Source organism: Ambystoma mexicanum, chromosome 3p (assembly GCF_040938575.1).
Source record: "Ambystoma mexicanum isolate Mex_15411 chromosome 3p, UKY_AmexF1_1, whole genome shotgun sequence".
Taxonomy (NCBI): domain Eukaryota; kingdom Metazoa; phylum Chordata; class Amphibia; order Caudata; family Ambystomatidae; genus Ambystoma; species Ambystoma mexicanum.
The window spans coordinates 190,505,946-190,529,191 of record NC_090925.1 but is presented as its reverse complement, the minus strand read 5'-3'; the positions used below and the strand labels follow the sequence as shown (position 1 = coordinate 190,529,191).

Here is a 23,246-nt window from a genome sequence, read left to right as displayed (position 1 = left end):
GATTAGTAAAGTGGTCGAGGGATGCAGCAATGCTAGTTGTCAATGTTTTTTTTGCTCTTTTTGGTCCCTTCACAGCTGGGTGCTTGGTTACACCTCACAATGTAAGTACTGGTACGAGGAAGGGACGTGTGGGCAATGGCCAGTTTACTTACCAGTGATCATCATTACTCCTTGTCCTAATTTTCCTCATCACAGTTCTGACTTCCCTCTTCACCCACCCTTGATGTAGAAGGTTCCATGATCCGGCTTGGTAAAACTAACAGGGATTATGTCTAAAAGGGAAGGTTGTATATCTCTGGGCAGAAATAAAATGGTGTCTTTGGGGGAGGCAGGGCCTCATTCTTAAGTACTGTGACGAGCAAAAGTAGGACTAGGAGTAATGAAGAGTGGTGGTAAGTAATCGGGGCAATACCGTTGCTCTCTCAGTAGACCTGTTATGTCATCTAACTCACATAGATGGTACTATGTTAAAACGAAGCTGCAGAGAAATTTGAAATTAGCACGATGTATATGCTATTAAAGGGATGGTCTAGTAAAAATTTTTATTTAAAAAATAGATGGGCAACATAAAAATACTAGCATTCTCTGTTTTAAAACTTCCTATGTAAGATTTTGAGGTATTCAAGCTCACAATTCGCAAAAGCAAGCACATGGGCGCATCCATTTTGTGAAACGGAGGCCCTCTTGTGCTGGCTTTTGCTTTTGCGGCACTAATGAAGGAAAAGCCAGCCAGCTGCAGCTTTCCTGCTCTGGTCTCCGGTCCCCGTCCTCTGCCTACAGCACTAATGAAGGGAAAGCCACCCAGCGGTAGCTTTTGTTTACTACAGCTGGCTGGCTTTTCCTTCATTAGTGCCGCAAAAGCCAGCACAGGAGGGCCTCCAGTTCACAAAATGGATGCGCCCATGTGCTTGCTTTTGCAAATTTTGAGCTTGAATAGCTCAACATTTTACATAGGAAGTTTTAAAACAGAGAATGCTAGTATTTTTTTTATGTTGCCTATCTATTTTTTAAATAACATTTTTTACTAGACCATCCCTTTAAATATTTTTGCTGGCACTGAATTTGGGAAATTTCAAGTTTGTGTTCAGAACATTATTTCTGCTTTGTTTTGCCAGGCCCATGTCTTGGCTTTCTTCTTTCGTTGTGTGATAAGTAATCGGTTCTTTCCAAATAGGAGGCCTGTGGGTTTTGCAATGGAAAGCTGCACAATAATTAACAGAAGCTCTGATTGTTTTAGTAGTGCCTTTCTGTATTGCTTCACCAAGTATACCCAGCAGAGTGTTATCTGTAGTAAACCATTTTATAAAGGTAGTGCTTCGCCTCACTTCTACAAGAGTGTCTATTGATAGAGACCTGGCTCTATTCGTATACATTCCAGAGGTATACAATTTGAAAGCCCTAATGCGTTGCACCACAGTTTACCTTCAAGTGTTTGCAGAAGGGTAAGTTTCAAGTCTTGATATGTGCCAAATCAGTTTAAAAAATTCAGAATTACACTTATGTTTATATATTTTTTATATCAGGCCTTTTATTGAGTAACCAGAAGTTTCACATGCGAAACGTTTTAATCGCATGGAATTTCACCAATGCTTTTTTTCGCTGTATGCTCTCTTATATACCAGTTAAAGCGATCACTAGTTATGACTGTACCCAAGTATGTATCCTTTTCAACAACTTGGACTTGTGAATAAAGGCACGAATTCTGGTTTGTCTGTCTCTCTTAGTGTTCAATATAATCTTTGTTTTAGCCAGATTCATGTGCAGTTTGAATATAGTGCTGTGGTGTATCTTCTCAGCCCAATCACTGTGTGGTCCATAATTAGTACGACATCAACGTAACCAAGCCATGAGATGGCCACTACCAAGTTTTAGTGGAAAGTTGTTAACTTCGTCTAAGGCAAATGGTAGATCTACTATATATAAATGAAATGGCATTCGGGCTAACACACATTGCTGTTTTAGGCGAATGTCTGTATATTTGAGATTTAAAAGTAGAGCCTGTTCTACTGAGGCACATTTTAATAGTTGTTCTGTACATAGCTGCTTCAGCATGTTGAGGGTGGTGTGTGTTGTTGAATGATCTTGTCTGAAACCACACTTCTGAGGATGAAGGAGCCTCTTTTGCTTTGCCCACATGATTATCAATTCATTTAACAGGAGACAAACCAAAACTTTAGCTGAGGAGTCCAACATTGCTAATAATCCATAGTTCTTAGGTCATATTCGCTCCGCCTTCCTTGTAAACCAGAATAATAAGAGATTCCTTCCATGTAGCAGCCACTCTTTTGTTAAGACTGACGTTCTTAAATAATTGGTCTTTTTTGTTAGTACTATGATTGCTAGTCCGCCAGGCCGTGTCTCATGCCGATAGCAGGATAAGTGTAGTTATAAGGTTTCAAGCCATCTTACTCGAAAAAGGACCTGAGGGGCGATGGTGTCTTGAACTTATCATATTTTAACCAGCTTTCCTCTGATATAGGATTCCTCTCATGTGCAGCAGAGTTATTAGTATATCTTTGCAGTGTTCGCCCGAACTTTGTTAGCATTACCACTTTTTATGATGGGTAACTTGCTGTCATCTGGCTGTCCATATGGAGACCATATGAGATTGCAACCAGTTGGTGTATTTAGTTTTTAGATTACAAACTGCCTTGTGATGGGCAGAGTTTGCCTTGTGACCATGCTGTTTTTTTGTTTTTTTTTAAACGTTTTTCAGTTCCCGGCACAGCGCGCGTTTGCCACATCAGAAAGCATATTTAATAACATCCTTATTTCTAGTCACAAATAGTTGCAAAGATTCCACTTGTCTTTCAATTTCAATGACCAATCCAAATTGTCCTACTCTCTTAATTTATCTCTCATTCATCGACTTTCGACTTGGGCGTTGCAATTTAGAATGTTCTTTTAATCCCAGGATATTTAATTGGTGTTGTGGTGAATCTTGACGAAAGATGGTGCATAACGTATCATCAAGTAGTCCATCACTATGCTTATACAAGCATGGTCGCTAGATGAATTAAAACCAATACACATGTCCCTAATTCTAGCAAGCACAGTGCTACTTGCATAACTTTGATCTATGGCACTAAGCCTCTTGTCACTCCTCCATGAATACCCATTCCCACTAGGATCATAACTTTTTATATTTAACTAGTTCATATCGTACAACAACTCCTTCCAACTACTCGCTCCTTTCCACTGGAACCGCCTTCCCCTCTCCATCTGCTCTGCTCCCTCCTACCCTACGTTCTGCACTTCTAAAATCCTATCTCTTCCATTCACCTCCATAACACTTTTTGCTTTCTCTCTTACTTCTGCTCCTACCTCTACCCACACCTCCTCCTCCCTCTTTCACTTTAGTACCCCCTCACCCTCTCCTTCAGCTCTTCTCCCTCCTACCTCACTTTCTGTGCTTCTCTAATTCTTGTCTCTTCCACTCACCTCCCTATCATCATTTGCTTCTGCTACTACTATAACTACCCTCTCCACTCACGCTTAACCTTACCAATAATGTAAATTGTTCCTTGTACTGTTTTCAGGTTTTGATTACTTTATTATGTAATATTTGTTGTATTTTGCCTGTTCCTCTTGTAAAGCGCTTATGATTGAAGCGTATAAATTCAATAAAATACAAATACAACATGTATTCTGTCCACTTGGTACCCTTTTGCCATTATTTCTTTGACTAGATAACTATTGTACATAAGAGGAGTTTATACAAAACTTGAACAAGTGCATTCTAATCGCCTCCAAAAATCACTGAATCATTAGCTGGCAGATTAATTAACAGTGGATGTATCATTATTAAGGTAGCCTACCTTTCGCCTGGAGTATAATAAACATTATTAATGCAATACACTTTGACGTCTCCTTCTTTACTCAACGCTAGAGCAGCCAGTACATTGGGTGAAGAGACACCCCCGGAGCGTACAATTGGCGTCCGAGATCCCCTGCCCCATCATGGCGGAAAAATGTGGCGCTCCATGTAGCCCCGAATGGCAACACGGGGGTTGCGGGGAAAACAGGAAAATGTATGCCAGATAGGACTGGTGAGGGGTGCAGCTAGCTGAAAAAGGAGGGACGAAGGATGAGGCAGCTGCAAAAAGAACTTCGGCAACGGCCTGGCCCGCATTACGAAGAACCAGATTTCTCTCTGTATTTGAAGTCACACATTCAACATAGAAGTTTCTCAATCAATGACTCCATCTTTCTTATCTCCTTAAATAACCTACGTATTCTGTGTTGAACATGCCGCCAGCCTTCAAGTACCTTTCTTGTGTTTAGATGATTTACACAGAATTAAAAAAAACATTGTCGGATCTTACATGAGTATATGACTGCATATGAGGCCAGTTAGTGTCCCATTTGAAGAAAAAATAAATCGGTAGCCCTGTTTCTCTGTTTATCTGGCGCAAAATTGCCTCAACATAAGTAATCACCCCAGAAGTTACCTTTCAGTTTTTTGCTAACCTGTTTTTATTGGCATTTCCAAATACAATAAATAACAGTCCTCACAACCGCCTCTCCCCCCTCAAATCTAAATCATACAGAATGCCCCCATTCACTCCCCTAGCCAGACTCTGCCCCAGTCCCCTGGGCCCTCCCTACTGTAGGGTCAACAACCTCACATTTTGTGGGCAACTAGATTTGTTAGTCATCCTGTAGGAAGTCCAAGATCGGTTGCCACTCCTGATGAAAATTTGCCCATTCCATTAGGATGGAATAAGTGACCCATTCCATAGCCACAAACCCCCATATCTTTTGTACCCAATCTTGCTTGGACGGTACCACATTAGACTGCCACCTTGTGCACTCAGCCAATTTGCTGTCAAAAGGAAGAGGAGATTGTTGCTTGGAGCGTCCCCTGGATCCCGTAGCCCAAGGAGTCATTCTACAGCTTCCAATTCCAGCCAAACCCAAACATGTCTTGTAGCCTGCCCTTACTGTGGACCAAAACACCTTCAACAATGTGCAATCCCACCATATGTGGGCCCAGTACCCCGTTGCATCCTCTCCAACACAAGGTCCGTTTCGGGGGAATATTTTCTGTAGCTTAGCAGGTGTATAATGCCATTGTATCATACTCTTGCTCCACATTTCCCTGAGCCGAATAGCTTTTGTCAACCTCTGAATACTTCTCCACTGAGAACTCCCACTGCTCCTGCAGCATGGCTCTATTAAGTGCCTGTTCCCAGGCCAACATGTAGGACAGCTGCTGGTCTTTTGTGTTGTCTGTGAGGATCCTATACAGCGGGGAGATGAGCATCCTAGATCCTGATTGTGATACCCCATACGCTTCAAATGGAGTGAGGGACCTGGTTGCTGCTTGCCCCATCCCCAGTGGTGACAACCAGTGCCAAGTTGTTGATATCGGAATCTATCCCTTTCTGTTATTCCAAACTCCTCCTGACATACCTCAAATGTTTTCACTCTCCCTGAAAGAGATCTCTAATCTTTCAACGGCCCGCTAGCTTTCATGTTTTGAAAGCCCATCCCCGGTGCAAAGTGTGGGTTGCAGTGGATCGGGGTAAATGGGGATGGTGAACAAAGTAATCCCTCCTTATTGGCCAGCGTGTCCCAGATATCCTCCAGTAATAAGACTAAGGCGCATATTTTCGGGCCTTTGGAGTTTGTTACCATAGGACTTCCTTTAAATGGATCTCCCCCGCTCCCCTCCCCCCATTGCCCTAATCATCCACTCGCAAATCTTCCTCGTGTCCATTTTAAACCATTGCTTAACTGCCCAAATCTGTGCCTCCTCGTAGTACTTCGAAAGTGCTAAGCAGTTTTTGGCATGGGTGCTATTAAATTCTTAAGGGCCACTTGCTGTCTTTTCCCTTTCCACACAAATTCAGATATTAGCTTGTTCAAACGCTTAAAGAATGTGGGTGGTACTCTAGTCGGTAGTGCCTGGAATAGATATAAGATCCTAGGAAGCTTCACCATTAATTCTTCCCAACCAAGTTATTGAGATTGGGCCCCACCTCGACAGTCCTCTTTCACTTTAAACAAGCATGGATCATAGTTGGTCATGTATAAGCAGTCGAGATTCCCTGTTAAAGTAACTCCCAGATAAGATATTCCCTCTGTTTTCCAGCTAAAGGACTAAACCTTCATTGGCCTGCTTCAATGCCCCCCCCCCCCCAATGCCCCGCCATCCCCGGGCTTAGAGATTTGACTTTTTCTGATTTGCTCACGTTTATCTTTAAGCCTGCCACTTCCCAGTCTGCTTCCAGCACCCGTATAGATGCGTTCAGAGATTCCGCCGGATTGGTAAGCGTGAGCCACATGTCATCTGTGAACGCAGAGATCTTATGTACTTTTCCTTCCAAACGCCTCCTCTGATATCATATGGGCGAGTAGCGGCTCCAAAAATATAGTGCAGAGTAGCAGTGACAATGGGCATCCCTCAACCTAATTTGATCGGAAAGTTTTCTTTTGGAACAGTAGCCGTATGGACGAGTTCCGATGGCTCGCCCCTACCATACCAATAAAATCCTCCCGAAACCCTTACGCGATAGTTTTTTAAAGAGAAACGACAATTTGACTCGGTTGAAGGCTTTCTCGGCATCCAATGATGGGAGAAATGCAGGGGCTACCTTTTACAATCAAATGCGCTACCCTCCTTATGCTGTCGGTATGCAGTGTTTATATCGAAAATGTTATATTGAAGAGATTATACCTCAAACCTTTTATATCGAAAATTTCCTAGTGAATGCATTTAGGGGTGGCCTAAAGGGTAAACTATTTTTGGGAAACGGTTGGGGTGGGTTTTTAGGTCTCGGAAATGGGTGTTTGGTGGGGGAAGTAGTACTACCGTGGCCGCCTCCATCGAGGTAGTGATTCCTCCTTCTGCTCTGAACACATTGAAAACGGCAGTTAACATCGGACTAACGCCAGGATTATTTTTTATTTATAGAAAACAGCAGGGACGCTGTCAGTACCCAGAGATTTATTTATAGGAAGGTTCTTTATAACCTCAGTTACCTCCTTTTGCGATGTCTGCTTTCAGACATTCCCTATCCATCGGGGATATCTTTAGTAAGGACAGGCTATCCAGGTAATGTATCTGGGGGGCGTTGGGAGGGGAAGCCGAGGTATAAAATGAGGAGCAAAATTTCCAGAATTCCTTCGCTATTTGCCCATTATCGTTAATGAAGTGGAACCCGCACCACCACCAAGTCCCGGATTGCCTCAGTGGTCCTGGCCACCAGTTAGCATAACTGTTAAAGGGTGTGACCCCGTAACAGTTTTGCAAACAGTTTATCAGCCTTGTTAGCCTTCATAGTATTTTTGTTTGGTGTACAGCGGTGACTTGTCCGCCCCCAAACCCACGGTTCACAGCATCTTCAGCTGACTCTTGGCCGCACTATACACCCGCACATTTTATATTTCCCCTGCAAGGATCATATCCTTTAGCAATTATATGGCGAAGCGCCTGCTCCAGATTTTGTTTGGTTCTTGGCCAGCGCAGACAGATAGTAATGGGGATAGAGATATCGCACGCAGATCAATCCCCTTTACCCATCCCACTAGCTGCACGGAAAGCCAAACATTGTCGATTCTAGAGTGAGAGCTGTGTACATGGGAATAAAACATGAACCCATGATCCCGGGGGTGCACAGCCCTCCCAATTGTCTGAGATGCTATATAGCTTTGCATGGGGCTTTACTGTCAGATTAGGAGAACCGACTCCTATCCTTCACAGGGTCTCATGCCATGTTGAAATCTCCCAGCTAGATAATATCCCCCGTTGCAAACTCCTTCAGTTGCACTACAACCTCCCTAAGAAGAAAACCATCCTGACCCACATTTGGACATACACATTGGCCCCTTGAACTTACTATTACCACCCACGACATTTATAAAAATGAAACGCCAATTTTTGACTTCCTTGATCCCCTGAACCGCTGGCTTTAGGTTATTACTAATTGCCAACATGACCACACATCTCTTGCCTTTTGCTATTGCATGGAATATCTGGGAAAACCCTCAAAGCCGAACCCTGCCCCTCTCTTCCGTCCTAATGTGCTTCCTGCAGCGCTACAATCTCTGCCTTTTCCTTCTTTAAGAATCGTTTCACGTGATATAACGTAAGAGGTTTTGCAATAAAATCTTTAGTCGCCCATGCATATCGCTAAACATGGCATTCCTTATCTCCCGGAAGGCCCCATCTCTGTGGCCTTATGTTGACCATGATAGCCGACCCACCCTCTTCCTCCACGCTCTCGAGGAGTAGGAGGGAGCGTTTTGGTTGCTCACCATCTCTGGACCCCAACCCCCATTACCCAATTCCAATATCCCCCACACCAACAAACATGAATAAAACACAACCCCTGCGATTTTACTATAGCCCTTTCAGGATACTGGACCTATGCCCTAGGAATGACCACCCTATACCAAGTAAACCCGAGGGTGTCCTAAACCCCTTTGTAAGAACAAGTGCTGCCTTGGAAGTGCAACGGACTCCAGTGAGCCTCCACAAAACCCCCTAAGCTGCTTCATGTTCGCTTTGCCTGCTACCACAACAGACTAATCACCAGCTCCTGTACCCGACCCTTCATACTCCTTTCGGTGCCTGGCATCTCACTGCATCTGTACTCATCCCTCCACCCCGATTTCCCCCCAGGCAGTTGACAGTCTTTCTGCCTCAGTGAAGATGGGCTGCCCCTTCCAGGACAGGGGCCTGTGCACCGTCGACCACTCACTCCAAAGCGCTCTGCCTCCCTCTCCAGTGTTCTCCTGAACAATGGAAAGGATCCATCTGTACTTGATCTGTTTCTGGATGAGGGACCTTCCCACCAGTCCCATCTCCCTTCTCTTTTGCAGTGTAATCTGTGAGATGTCTTGAAATAGCTGACCTTCCTTGCCGTTCTGACTGGGCCAGAGAACCTAGTGGCCTTAGTATTTCTTCTTTTTGAGGGTATGAGGCCAGAGCCAGCAGGACGTCTCTCGGTCTTGTCCCTGGTTCTGATGTTTTGAGTCCAGTACAATGGATCCCATCTTTATTTTATTTATTCTTTGCTTGCTAGGCGCTTATACAATAAGAAAATACTGTTTCAAAGTGCCCACAGGGCAAGGGAGGGCGCAGGAGTGGGAAATACATTAATATCACAATCTATGAGGGCAGTGGGAGGGGGGGGGGGACCGGGCATACCTACTATGCCTTGTGAGTATTCAGAATATGCAAGTGCAGCAAGGTAGAAGGCAGGGGCTCAGTATTGTGGAGCCTGAGCTCATGGGTGAGCCACAGATGAAGTGCTAGGAATGTTGCATGCTACACGGCCTGGAGATACGACCTGCAGCCGCGAGGGGTGTAAGTGCGAGCCACCAGGGCGGAGGCTGTAAGTGCAAGTGCAGATAAGACAGGAGCTGGGGCGATTGGGTGCAGGAGGTCACAGCATGGGCCCGAAGATGCATAAGGGCCCAGGACACCAATCGCAGCAACAGTGGGATTAGCAGGGGAGAGGAGGAGGTAAAGAGGAGAGTCTTATGGAGCTGCTGGAATTTTTAAGAAGATCCTGCTCAAGGTGCAGAGGGAGGGGGAGGCTGTTTAGGGGGGAGCCAGCTGAGGAAAAGGAACGACCACCTGCCCTCTGTTTGCCAAGACGCTTTACAGAGAGTTGGAGCTAGAGAAGGGGTATTTAATAATATAAAGTTGAAGATAATGGTCCCTGGGCCCAGGCCACCTTGTGGATGATGCAGAGGGATTTGAATTTAATCCGTGATGTAACCGGGAGACATCAAACTGGACCGTGTCACTCGCGTCTTTGTCCATGAGGTCGCTGAAAACTTGTTGAACCATGACTTTCAGATCCTTATCTGCTACGTCCTCTGGGAGGTTCTTAATGCAGATATTCACTCGGCTGAAAAGTTTTAGGTCTTCACATTGAATCTCCAAGTTGTGAGTTATTCTCACCAAGCGTTCCACGACCACCTCATCCTTTCTCGTGTCTTCCACCACTTCTTGCAAGGCCCTTTCTACTGAGTCTGTTTGAGCCTCCAGCCCAACTAGCCCCCCTTGATCTCAGTTATCGATTGCTTCAGGTCACCTCTGACAGAGGCTATTTGCTCTTGAAAAGTCACGGCTGTGAATGGATCATCGCGGATTCCCCGGCAGAAACCTCCTCCCATGTGGCCAGGGGATGGCAGCCTCTACCTGATCCTGGGGGCAGCTATATGACAAAGGACACATGGGTGGAGACAGCCACCGGGGGAATGTTATGACTTCATTGGATGAGGCGTGTTATCCCCCCATTGGATGAGGCGTGTTATCCCCCATTTGCCCATTGAAAAGACCCCATGATCCCCCAACACCCTAATGGCCTGTTACCATGCATATGTTGCCCCCTTTTGGGAAAATAAAGAAACCTTTTTCCAACATCCTTCAAATCAAACTCCCATCCATGGTATGGAAAGTAAAAGCTCCAAGAAAACCTTTCAGTTCTAAATCCCCTTCATATAGAACTGATCTTTCATATGAAATCATTGAGAGAGGTTCTCCAAGGGTATCCAGTTATATTTTCGAAAAAATAGTTTCTACATACAAATGTTTTGAATACAAAGTTTCGAGAATTTTTTTTTCTGAATGCGTTATTTTTCATGTTACAGGTTGAATTTGTGTTTCGTATAGAAAAAAGTTTGTTTTAAAAAGAAAACGGGGTTAGAGGGGGGAAGCCCCATCATTTTTTTTTTTTTTTTAAATGCATTTGAAACTTTTTGTTCTCGATGCTTTTGTTTCGAAACTTTTGTATGTAGAACTTTGTCGAAAAAATCACTATAAACCTCTCCAGGTACTGTGCAGTTGACATCAGTGGACTCAATTCCCAAAACCACTGAAGTACTGAGACGAGGAGCATGAAGGAAATGATGCAGAACAGCAGGAGCCTCAAGCTCAATGAACGTGCTCGTTGTTTTGGAAAAGCACCTATGCCCGGGACATTTAAAAATGGAAACCAAACAATGAGAAGGAGCTCAGGAGGAGACATTGCATCTCCCTTTAAGGCGGGCGTAAATTGGAGGCACGAGTCGGTGTGGCAGAGCCAAAGGGCTCACCAGCAAAGAGGGAAGGAATCGGTGTGAGAGCAAGCCAGGCTGCAGAAACACCAGGAACCACAAGATGATCCCTGGGCCTTAGGCAGCTGGAGGAAGTAGCATTACCCTCACCGTGACGTGAAGGAGCAGAGCCACTGGAGAAAGCAGAGAGAAGTCAAGGCAGTCTAAACAGGAAGGCAAGCGGTAGAGCTGTGCACATAAGCACGAACAGGGCCGAAGATGCCAGGCAGAGCCGGTGAGTCAGCCCAAGTGAATTGGGGACCCCGAGGCGTTTTGGTGTCCATGCCAAACACAATTTGACCTTTGTAATGCCACAGAAACGAGAAGAAAACTATTTGTAAGTCAAAAGGGCCGAATACAAATGCAACCCTTATCGGTATATAAGGTCATGGAAAGTCAATATGGGGAACACTGAAAATGAACATTGAAAGCATAAGAAATACTGAATCAAGGAAAAGGTATACATTTGTGAATATAAAGAGAGACTGTGCATATATATGAAAATACGAGAGTATACCAGGCAATTGGAAATGCTTAAGACGTCCTGGCAGGGGAGCACACCAGCCAGTTGAGTGTATAAAGAGTCCGGGGAGCAGATTATACCGGGCCCATTGCAAACCTACAAGAAGAGTCCAGAAAGGACAGTGTTTGTTGAATTATGAAGGAATTTGTGTTCAAGGAGTAACTGGTGTTAAAGGAAGACTTACAAATCGTAAAACGCCTTCATACCTAGCATGTTTGTTGTGCCCCAAGGAGAGACACAAAGAACTGTTACAACAAGAGATATTGCCATCCCATTGAAGAATCCAAGGAAGGGAGCCAGCCTGTGGAACCAAGGTTATGTTACCTTGGGGAACTTTTATGTTGGAGCTGTCATATTTTTATTTTTGAATACTTTTGGCAAGTACCAGGTGTGAGGGATCAGAAATGTGAGACGGACACAAAGGTATAGCTTTCTCAAAAGTTGGCATTTGTTATGATCTTAAAAGGGGTGAGATACATGCATATTTTTCCCTAACCTAACAAAGATGGCCCTACCTAGCAAACTAAAGAAAACTGACCTAGTGTCCAAAAAGTCTCTGCCCCTCACACTAATACACACAACAAAATTATACATGGAATGTTTGGCTGTCTTCAGTTCAACAAAACAAAATACCAATTCAAAGGTTTTAGAAAGTACTCCTTGTGACCTTGGTTGAACTCCCTTCCCCTGGATCTATTCAGAAATATCTTGCGTACATTTTGGATTCAATAAAGTTCTGTGCAATAACAAAGTTCCATTCAACGTAGACCAAAACGTCTTTTCCATTCATTGGATCCTTCCACTTGGCAAGGAAAATGTCTTTCACACCTGTTTGGTCACAAATCAAAACAACTGTTATTTTCCACAGTCTCCTGCTTGGCAAAGTAAATGGTTTTCCGTCGAACCACAAGTTCATAAACCAAGGCAATTGTTCTCTTCAAAAAGGCCAAGTAATTATGAGCGTATCACACTTCTTCTTTAAAGGAAGCACTTTTTGTTAGGATAGTTTAGCAATTACTTTTGGTAATGCAACAGATAACATTATCAAGTTCTTTCCAGCACGCCTTTTTACCACAATACTTTAAATCGTCTTCTTTCCTGGTACACTCGGCTGCCAGGACTAATCACTAATGGTCCCTTTCCTGGTTTACTTGCCTGTCAGGATGGAAACTACAACTACATTTGTCTTCAGTGGTAAGTCTTGTTACAAGATCCTCCACACCAGTATCCTATGCAAAGAGGTTTGAACAATAATTGCTTCTCTTTATAGTCGCTTGACTCTTGACAATGTGGGTTACAGATCTCCCCAGATTGGTATTCCATAAAAGGGAAGTTGTGTCCTAGTTGTCTCTGTATTACTCTTCTATAGCTTTTTGGCTGTTGGCGATGCAGGTTACAGGTTTCTCCCCATTGGTATTTCATAAAAGGAGATTTGTGCTCCTGCAGCCTTTGTATTATTCTTATGCAATCTCTTGGCTGCTGGCAATGCGGGTTACATGTATCCCTTATAAAGAAAGTTGCGTCCTGGCTGCCTAATTTCATTTGTTCTATATTCAAAATCATAAGTTCTATTTAAATGTCTCATGCTGAGCGCCCCAGAGCACCTGTCGTCTCAGGCCAACTCAGCGGTCTCCCTTTGTCGTCTCCTCACTCGCGGGTACTCCAGCATATCTCCTTGCATCTGTCTGCACTGCTGCCTGTTCAGGTACTACTGTTGCAGCAAGCACAGTCCTTTGGAGGAGCTCTGACAGCTCTGTGAGGTCTATGGTTCAGCTTTCTTGCCAGACCGGTTCATGGCGTGTTGAGAGCTTGTCTCCCGCATGGTGTGTAACTTTTCCCAATGCCGCTTCCAGCTGCGCTCTCTCTGCTTGGCCATGCGTCGGCTTTACCTGGTGCTTCTACTGCTCTCCCTGCATATCCTGCATTCAGTCCTGCTGCCACCTCTGCTACTCCATCAGCATCTTCTGCCACCTGAATTTCAGCCCTGAATTTAAATGTCCCGCTCAGGTGTTTCTCAATACAGCAACTAGACCACTCAGTATGTTTCATGGTACCTTTCATCTTCATCAACTCATCTCAGTACCACAAGCATTATGGGTTCTGAAGTCCATAATGTGTTATGTGATATTTTTATATTTAACTTTGACTGATTTGTGAACTGAGAACTGGCAAGTTTATGGGAAGTTGTGATTTAGTCTCGTTTTTAAAACCTCTATACAAAGGCAGAATTTATTTTCTTTCTGAACCTCCAATGTACCAATTTTGCTGCTTAGCAGATTTTTCATAGTCTGTTGTTTGGGTAGTTCTAGGAGAGGGAATTGTACATTGATAGTATGCTATTAGGTATTTGGATATTATGTGAATCTTGTCCTCAAAAGAGTTTGAATACTGCGACTCTCCTAGAGGAGTCGCCCCTTCACCTTGACAGCTGTCTCCTCCCATGTGATCGTCCCGTATGTTACCACCCCCAGGGTTATGATCAGGTAGCGGCTGCCTTCCCCAGGCCACATGGGAGGAGACATTCGGCTGGGGTTTAGTGATTACTCTGCAGAGTCATCATACAGGTTAAAGGCATTTTCCCTTGTCGCTTTATTATTTTGTTTGTACTGTGAGGGTCAGGATACAACATTTGGACACAAGGATGGCTTTTGATTTCTGACATCCTAACTAAGGCAAATCCTTAGTTTTTTGGTTATAGTTAGGGAAATTCCTCTTAGAGCAGGGTTAGAGAGGCATTTTCACAACCCGTTTGGTCATGTTTTTGGTTAAAGACTTTTATTAACCTTTGTGTCCGGCTTTCATTTCTGACCCCTCACACGGCCAGCTTCTCCTGGAAAGTGTTCATACTTTGCAGTACTTCTTTGGTAACTGCTGGTGCTCCCACTGCGTTGGGAGGCTGGGGTATCCATTACTTCCACAGTGGTATTCCTATCAACTTCTGAGCCCAAACTCCAACACCGCTGCAGGCTCCCCTTCACTGACTGGCGACTGTGCCTTTGGGCGGGCCGGCTGATCAGACCCCCTATCTTTATGCATTAGGAGGGGTCTCTTTTCCCCCCTTCCAAGCGATTAATAAGATGTGGGGAGGGGATGCCACAAAGCTGCAAGCTCGCCAATTATGAAGATTGCTGCATCAGAAGCGCAGTCCAAATGCTCATTTGTCAGACTCCAATGGGTTGGCCCCGGCACCAGCGGGGCTCTCTCGCGAATCGGCTGGTATCTTGCTCCCACTCTGACTCCCCGGTGCCTCTTGGCCCTCGAGGGCCTCGCTCTCCACAGCCTGGTCCTGCCCTAGTTCTTCAGCCCAGGGCTGTCGCCCCCCTGAGCTTTTGCAGGTGAGGGACTGTGACAGCCAGGGAATGGTTCGAACTTACTCTTGCTCGGGTGAACTGCGGTCTCCGCTGCTCCTATCGGTCACTGATGGCAGTGCTGACACTGCTCACCAGCCTCTCCGCTAGGATGGTGGTGGCTGGCTCTGATGTCTCTTCCTGCCCCCCACCGAACCACCGGTCCAGAGCCTTATGAGCATTTCTTGCCCAGTGCTAGCCTCCCCTTTCAACTATGGCCTTCTCCTGGTAGGCTGGACCGCAGCTCACACAGCCGCCATCTCGGATTCTTCCCTGCGCTGTAACGGGGCCAGGACTCTCCGCCTGCACCTCCGTTTCCCGACCGGAGGTGAGCGTTTCTGGCAGCGGGCAGCTAACTTGCAGCAGCCCAGCTCACAGAGCCCATCCGCTCACATCTTCTCCATGTCCAGCGCCACCTTCTCTGCCACCTTTTTTTACCCATGCTACATCATCTAGAGCGAACACCTCGACTCCATATAGTGATACAGAGATTAGCACCTTTTTAGTTTTAGTCTATAGGCTTCAACTATGGGCTGCAATCTATAACCCCTTGTTGTTTTGATTAAATGCTAGCAAATTATTCTTAATTTCGGTGGTCTTAGTTTCATTTCTGCCAGATGCTCTTTCCAGGATAGTTTTTCATTTAATGGAATACCTATTGACTCTTCTTCACCTCACTCAGTGAGCGTGGCGCCATAAAACTGTCAAATATTCCTTTTGGTTTTATGTTTCAGGAGTGACAACATGGCACAGAACCTGAAGGACTTTGCTGGCCGCCTTCCTGCCGGGCCAAGAGGGATGGGCACAGCCCTGAAGTTGTTACTGGGGGCTGGTGCTGTAGCTTACACCGTTAGGGAGTCCATGTTCCAAGGTGAGTGGAGGTGACCTGGTCCAGTTATGTCTACAACCAACAAGGAATTCCTAAGATATCAGAATGTGTTGCTTACTTGGGAGGGGCATCCTAGTGTTTTGAGGAGATGGTCGTTTAATACTGTTGAATTCCATACAGATAGACCCACTTGGACTACAAAGCTATCATATTGTTGTCACAGTTGTGAGTTTTTTTTTTTTTTGCTCTCTCCATTTGGTTGCAGTGGAAGGCGGTCACAGAGCCATCTTCTTTAATCGGATTGGAGGTATTCAGCCAGAAACCATCCTTTCAGAGGGACTACACCTCAGGTACAGCACTGACACTTTTCTAGGAGTGCCATGTGGAAGGGACATATTGGAATGCTTTGCTTGCTTGAGCTACTCTTGACCTTTGCTTTGTCCTCTTGACTGGGAAGTGCATTTATCTTTAATATGCGTTTACTCTGCTTGCGCATGTATACATTTATGAACATATATACTTTTCTTCCATGCCCTCGCCTATGTTTACAGCCCTCGATATAACCTACAAAATTACTTCCCCTACGTTAATTAGTATGAATTGGCTCTGATTGGGACCCTGTCCCTCAGTGAGAGTGCATTTGTATTTATTTAGAGTGTAAACAAACGTGTGAGTGCATTTCACCACATATCACTTTATATTTTCTTTCTAGGATTCCCTGGATCCAATACCCCATCATTTATGATATCCGAGCAAAGCCACGAAAAATATCCTCGCCCACAGGGTCCAAAGGTAAATGCAGACATAGCAAGGTTTGTTAAATGGCACCAAACCTTGATGACGGTCGGTCACGTCTTAGCTGCAAACCAATTTATAGAATGTAATATCGTAAGAAGGGTGATGTAAGTTGAGCACATGCTTTTGTTCACAAGTACATTTCTGAATCAATGTGCGGATTGTGCTGTCCAGAAGAGAGCGAGAACGCCTCCTTTTGTGCTAACCATTTTAGAAGAGTTTCCCCTGTCTGAAGCACTCTTGCAGAGGAGCCTTGGGTGGACTGTGCTCGAGTACGTTCATGAAGTGGCACAGCAGTGCGCCGTTGAGCATCTGGACCCCTTTTGGAGTACAAAAGTCTTGCCAAATAAGTATTGTGCTTATCCATGAGTTGCTTAGGAGACAACCTATGGAAAAAATAAACTAAATTGGCTGTGGGCTGCTGCGCAATACTAAATATTCTCTCATCAGTGTCCCACAAGCTAGATTTTAAAACCGAAGTAAGACAAGTCAATGTAAAACTCTGGAGATAAGTTAGTCATTTCACCAAAAATATTGTAGATGGGTATAATTTACTGTTCCAATCCTAGGCAATTTGGGGAATGTTTTGGAACCCTGTGGGTGGAACTACATTAAGTCCTCAGGGGGACTTTGAGGGAATACTTGGATCAATCATATGCGGGGTGGAAGGCTTTAGTTCAAAGTTTTTTCTCGGATATAATTATTCATTTGAAGGGCTCCTGGTGGTTTTAATAAAATAAAGGGGCAGGAGGTTAACGTTTTCTGAAATGTGTTCAGGCGTGTACCTGATTTTCTAAACGTTAAGAAGATCCATACTGGACTAATCAGTCAGAAAATATCTGTAAAGTGCCAATGGGGCTATTAAAGTAAAGCTACCCAGGGCATTTGTACAGTTATGTTGCCACAAACCCTTGTGGTCAGGGGAAATTCTGGGTGTGCAGAATGTCACAGCAAAGTATCTTTGTGTTGCAGATTTGCAAATGGTGAACATTACACTACGTGTCCTCTCCCGCCCCATCGCAGCAGAGCTGCCCACCCTATACCAGCGCCTGGGGCTGGACTACGAGGAACGTGTCCTACCATCGATTGTGAACGAGGTGCTGAAAAGCGTTGTGGCGAAATTTAATGCCTCTCAGCTGATCACCCAGAGAGCTCAGGTTTGTGCTAACTGGACACATTCCAATTGCACCTAAATGTATGCCAGAACTTGGTATGGCGCTGCAAGTACCAAAGGATATTAAATGGGTTAATATCAGTGTACGAAACGAAGTAGTGGAGCCCTGTTCCCTGCTGGCCTGCACCTGCTCCCCACAAACCCCATCGCCACGTCCCCTCCCACACAGAATACATCCCCCCCAAACACTTGAACCTGTTGTTTAAGGGAAGGTTCCATGCAGTGCACTGAAAGTACAAGTTTCAACTTCTTCCTACACTGTTATTTTAAAACAAAACCATTCCGGAACGGTTTCTTTTTAAAATAAAAGTATAGGAGCTGTAAAAGGTAATTAAAGAAAGTATAGGAGCACCGCTCCCGACCGCTCCCGCTCACTTCGACCACTGGTTAATATACCTTGTGCCATCGAAGCAAATTGAATCTGAGACCCACTTAACACCTTTCATGAGCTATCCAGAATCATTTCACAGACTATCTTTTGTAGTCCAGCACTGTTCCATAACACGTCATTGATCCAAGAAACTACTGCAGGCTCCATTTTCACATCCTATGGATATCTGCATAGTGCGTCTATAATTGCTTGGTTTGGGACAAGAATTTCAGCTGTTCTGTGCGACAAAAGTGTTGCCACAGGAGAGGATGAGAATAGCAAAGAGGGGTTTTAATCTGTTTTACGTGCAGGTGGTGAGCAAAGGCCGAGTCATGCTGTAAGTAAACTTACCTCTCCTTTCATCCTTTGCCTCCTTTTTGGTTCCAGGTGTCGCTGCTAATTAGACGGGAGCTTGCAGAGCGTGCCAGAGACTTCAGCCTCATTGTGGATGATGTGGCCATCACAGAGCTGAGCTTTAGCCGAGAGTACACTGCTGCCATCGAATCCAAGCAAGTGGGTGAGTATGGGACTCCATGGGGCAGGAGACTGCATTGGAGGCTAGGCTCAGTTCAATGTTGGGTTCATTTGAGATCGAAATTCAGCCCACCTCCGTCAACACACTCCTGGTCCCATGCCCTTATCCCTCCTCTTTGCATCAAAGGTTTCCTGAGTCCTGTCTTCAACATTGTAAAGCTATCGTTTGGGAAATAGTAAACCAAGCCATACAAATGAGATTTTTTTTTTTACCCCCATTCTCTCTCCAACTTGTCTCAACACCATGCTGTTCTATAATCTTCTTGTCATACCTTCTTACCCTCCGGTCCCTTTACCCTGGTTCATTCTCTTCCTCTCTTCCCCATCACGTTCTTTTCTCACTCCTACTGTTCCCTACTTCTTCACCTGTCTTTCTCCTGGTTTAATCTTTTGCCAACTTCTCCTTGTTTTGCCTGTGCTCACTGTTCTTTCTTCCTCCTCCCCCTTGTCTCTAAACCTCTCTTTCCGCTCCCCTCCATCACGTTCTCTAGCCCAGCAGGAGGCGCAGCGGGCCCAGTTCCTAGTGGAGAAGGCCAAACAGGACCAGAAGCAGAAAATCGTACAGGCTGAAGGAGAAGCAGCTTCAGCCAAAATGATATCCTTTCGAGAATGGCTGGATCACATGAAGCAAGAGATTGTGGTGGGATAAGGTAGAACAAGTAAAAGGGATGGTGCATGGAAGCAAGATCATACTGTTGCTGACCATCATTCCGCAAATGTTGCCATTTGTCATGGCCATATGATGATTCTAAGGCGAAGGTGACCCCCCCTCTTTCTCTGCACTGGCAATGACTGTGCCTCACAACCCCTGACCCCTGCCTAGCAATGCATAATCTCTGGTGGGATGCTGTCTACTCTGTATCCCCACAATGAGGCCAGATGCACAGAAAGTTGCAAAGTGAAATGCACTGGTTCAACGGAGCTGCCCTAAAGCCCTGAGCACTTTCCGTGGCCTTGAGTGCACACATTATGGCACGCAAGAAGAGCGGTCTGGCACAGGGTTCAGAGGTTGAGGGGCACATGGTCAAACCCCATACCGGGGTGTCGGTGACATTGGGGGAATGAGCGATCTTCGGTAATCTGATGGCCAGTCTAGACTTATGAGACCTCTGGTCAGTGTGCCAGTGTTTCTCGTCTTGGCGCCCGAGCCAGTATGTTTGTGGGACCATATTGGTTCAGCCCCATTAGTGTTTTTCAGGAGTGTCTGTGTGCAGGCTGCCTCTAGCCGTTTTCTGGTAAGTTGGTAAGTCTGTGTACATGGCCCCTTGCTGCTTATCTGTCTTTTTTTGTCTTTTTAAGCATACAGTGATTTGGACCCAGTCCATAAAGGCTCTGAACATATTAATAGCTTTCAAAATACAAGATGCAATTAAAGACCCAAAGCAGACACCATCACAATAATTTTATAGTATAGCAGAAACCTGTACGATGCTGCAGGCTGAATGGCTTTCAAGGCACTTTGAGATGGCCTGCACTGAAATGCAAAATAGACCGCTAGAATAGCCACACTTCCTGTTATACGGGACAATCGGCATGTGTGAATTAACTGATTAAAAACAGAAAGTTATCATTACCAACATTCCGTATTCTTTAATGTGATAATACAAAAATCAGTTACATTATACAACAAATTCATGCACATAAATTAATTTACAAACAGACGTCTATAGGTCCCTTACAATTAAATATATCGCGTATTACAATTTCCTGAAACATTCTTTATCATGTAAAACCACATGAATACAGATTACACAAACAGTGCAATGGATGCCAATTCACACCCCTCAACAGATGAACAATTTTCATAATTCACAAACTGTGACTGCGCCCCTTTTTTTTAAGCGATAGCCTTTGTTCCCTACATCTGTGGACTGATGCATGCCTAATTTTAATTGTGTACTTAACACTCTTCACCTCAGAACACTTGAAACCAGTTCAATACCACAGCTTTGACTGTAAAGCATAGAGCTCCCAACCACTCTTCATTATGGATTGGCCGGTAGTCGTAAATCCATCTCTGTTTGACACAACCCTGAATTGGGCAGATGGTAAATATGGCAGCATTTGACAAATACAGCGGGCAGTATTTCATGTGGCCTTTCTGCTGAAAGGTGGAGGTACACATTTCAAAGCCCAACCTTTTTGTTTTACTTTTTCTTTTTTAACTGAATGGCGGTGCAAGTGTTTACGTTTTTATTGGTGTGGGCCATGCTGATGCTTTCGCTTCCCACCTTACTAATATAATGATGGAAATCACTTTTGAACCTTTTCTGCATTAAGAAATGTAAGGTAATGTATGAATCACTACTATACATTACATTTCCACATTCACATTGAAGGAAGGAATGGATAGAAAACATGTTTAAAATAATACAATATAACATTTAAAAAAATAATACCTTTTTAGATTACCATTGTTGGAGGTGGCATTTCTGGAATACCTTTTGAGGGGTTCCAGAAATACCTCCCTCCCCACCAGTGTAAAACAGAATTAGGTGGATTTTGTGAAATACTGCTGATGGTGATATTTCCCCCACAAAACCCACCCAATTCGTAATGACCCCCACAGTCTTGGGGACAATGTAAGGATTCTCCCTGCTGTCTGCTATTAACAGACCGAGGTCACTAGTGCACAACGGAGCGTTATGCGCAGATAATTCTCAGAAGAGCTCTACCCTGGTTTCAAGAGGGGCCCTGTTTTATAAACTGGGTGGAACTCTAAAGTTGTACCAATAATTTGGGCGTGATGTATCATTGTTGTGAATGTAAGAGTCTGTTGCGAAGTAAGGAGTATCTGTATTCCATGTGCATTCATGGTAATCTAGTGGTGGCCTGACTGTAGTATTAAGGCTATGATTAGTATCCTGTGTTTACAATTTTGTATGCCAAATAAGTTGTGGTATTTTCTGTCATCTGGAAGTGTTGTTGTTCTTTAACCTATGTCATTTGTTACATCGGGGAGGCCCTCAGCAAGAATCCTGGCTACCTGAAACTACGCAGGATACGAGCCGCCCAGAGCATTGCCAAAGCGGTGAGCAGCATGACGGAGAGAGCTGGTGTTGATGCATGTTGGAAACAGCTGGTGTTGGGCATGGAGAAGAGCAGCGTGTGTGAGGCATCTGTGGGAGAAACTGGGCGGGAGTCGGGTTAGAGGATAATGGATGGGGGTTGGTTGGCTAACAAGGAGAAAGAGGCTGTGGTGAAGGTATGGAGAGGGCTAGTAATGAGGAAGCGGGTGAGGACCAGTAGCAATGTGTCAGTCCGACATTCCAGGAATGGTCTATTTCTAAGCATTCAACATTTATTACAGGTAGCTGTTCTTCTCTCGTGATCTCCTTTGACCTATTCCTTTCCTTGGGCTCCCTGCCTTTTTCACTTCCCACTGTCCATTTTGACTCTTCTATTTGCCTCCAATTATTATATCCCTATAAATCCCTCTCCTTTATCACTTTCCTCCTGTTTTTCCTTTCCTCCACTTTTTCTTTTGCCGCCTTCTCATCCAATAACTCTTTTTCTTTCCTTCTCCAAAGATTGCTGCGTCACAAAACAAGGTCTACCTTAACTCCAACAGTCTGATGATAAGCCTGCAGGAGGACAGTTTCACTAGGTAAGTTGTTCGGGAGAGGCAGTGCAGAGCTTTGAGCGGATCCAGGAAAGGACTGGTTCATGTGGGGATACTGAAAGTCCGGAGAAGAATCATAGCCAACAAAGGCAGTGCGGGTTAGGGCCTGATGCCAGCATGGATTAGAAGTGATGCTCAGTTGAGCTTGGGCTCAGCAGGGAAATTGAATGGGTAGTGGGAGAGGACTTTGAAGCTACGTGTACAGCCAGAAGAATTATACGATGTCTGCTGGGATATGGGGTGCATGCAGAGTGTTCTGGCCAAAGAGACCAGTTTGACTTTGGACTCGACAAAGCTACCCTAAAAGGAAAAGTGTGTAGATGCAAAACTGGTGCACCTCTTTCCTGACATGCACCATCCTTGCTACTTCGATGGCCCTCCATCTAGCTTTTTAAGCACTGACGCTTGCACACTTCTATATCTGTGTACCTTCAATCATGACTTGTAGCTACACTGCTAATCCAGCACTGAGACTAGCATTAAACCTTTCTGGGGTGTTTCATAGTAGGCTGATCTTGTAACTTGAAATGCATGTGGCTAATATGCCCTTTTTTTCTTTTTCTCTCTCCTCTCATTTCCCCACACTTTTCCTCCATCATTATTCGTCGCTGCAGAGGAAGGTAAGACCCTGTTTTTTTGTTGTATTCAAGAGACCATATGTTGTTCGTGACATCAACCTCCACTTTAGATATTGTAAGGGAGGCATGGTATTACAAGTATTACACTGACACGAGCTACAAGTTTCAAAACCTTTAATTAAATTCTTGGGGTTTGGAAAAACTCCTATTTTGCACTATAGCTATGATGGGAGTAGTCTCTACCATCAAATAATAAAGAGAACAATTCTTTGCTAGGCTGGATGGCATATGCAGGGCATTCTTAAGGCACGGGATGAGGAACAGGGTAGCTCTGTGGAAACTACAAAATCCATATGAAAAAGGAGGCATTAAATTACCAAACTGGGAAGTCTATTATGTGGCGAGCCAACTACAATACG

General features: G+C 44.6%; 1 protein-coding gene across 2 annotated transcripts in view; it reads left to right on the top strand.

Moving 5' to 3' along the window:
- PHB2 (prohibitin 2) overlaps nucleotides 1-22,268 on the top strand; it is a 41,802-nt gene extending 19,534 nt beyond the window's left edge. For both annotated transcript variants that reach the window (XM_069650597.1, XM_069650596.1), the window contains exons 2-9: nucleotides 15,660-15,796; nucleotides 16,020-16,104; nucleotides 16,467-16,546; nucleotides 17,522-17,706; nucleotides 18,481-18,610; nucleotides 19,119-19,224; nucleotides 21,583-21,658; nucleotides 22,158-22,268. In XM_069650597.1, coding sequence (XP_069506698.1) covers nucleotides 15,670-15,796; nucleotides 16,020-16,104; nucleotides 16,467-16,546; nucleotides 17,522-17,706; nucleotides 18,481-18,610; nucleotides 19,119-19,224; nucleotides 21,583-21,658; nucleotides 22,158-22,238 — 870 coding nt within the window. In that variant the 5' untranslated portion in view covers nucleotides 15,660-15,669 and the 3' untranslated portion in view covers nucleotides 22,239-22,268. The remainder of the gene's footprint in view (nucleotides 1-15,659; nucleotides 15,797-16,019; nucleotides 16,105-16,466; nucleotides 16,547-17,521; nucleotides 17,707-18,480; nucleotides 18,611-19,118; nucleotides 19,225-21,582; nucleotides 21,659-22,157) is intronic.
- The last annotated feature ends 978 nt before the right edge of the window (nucleotides 22,269-23,246 follow it).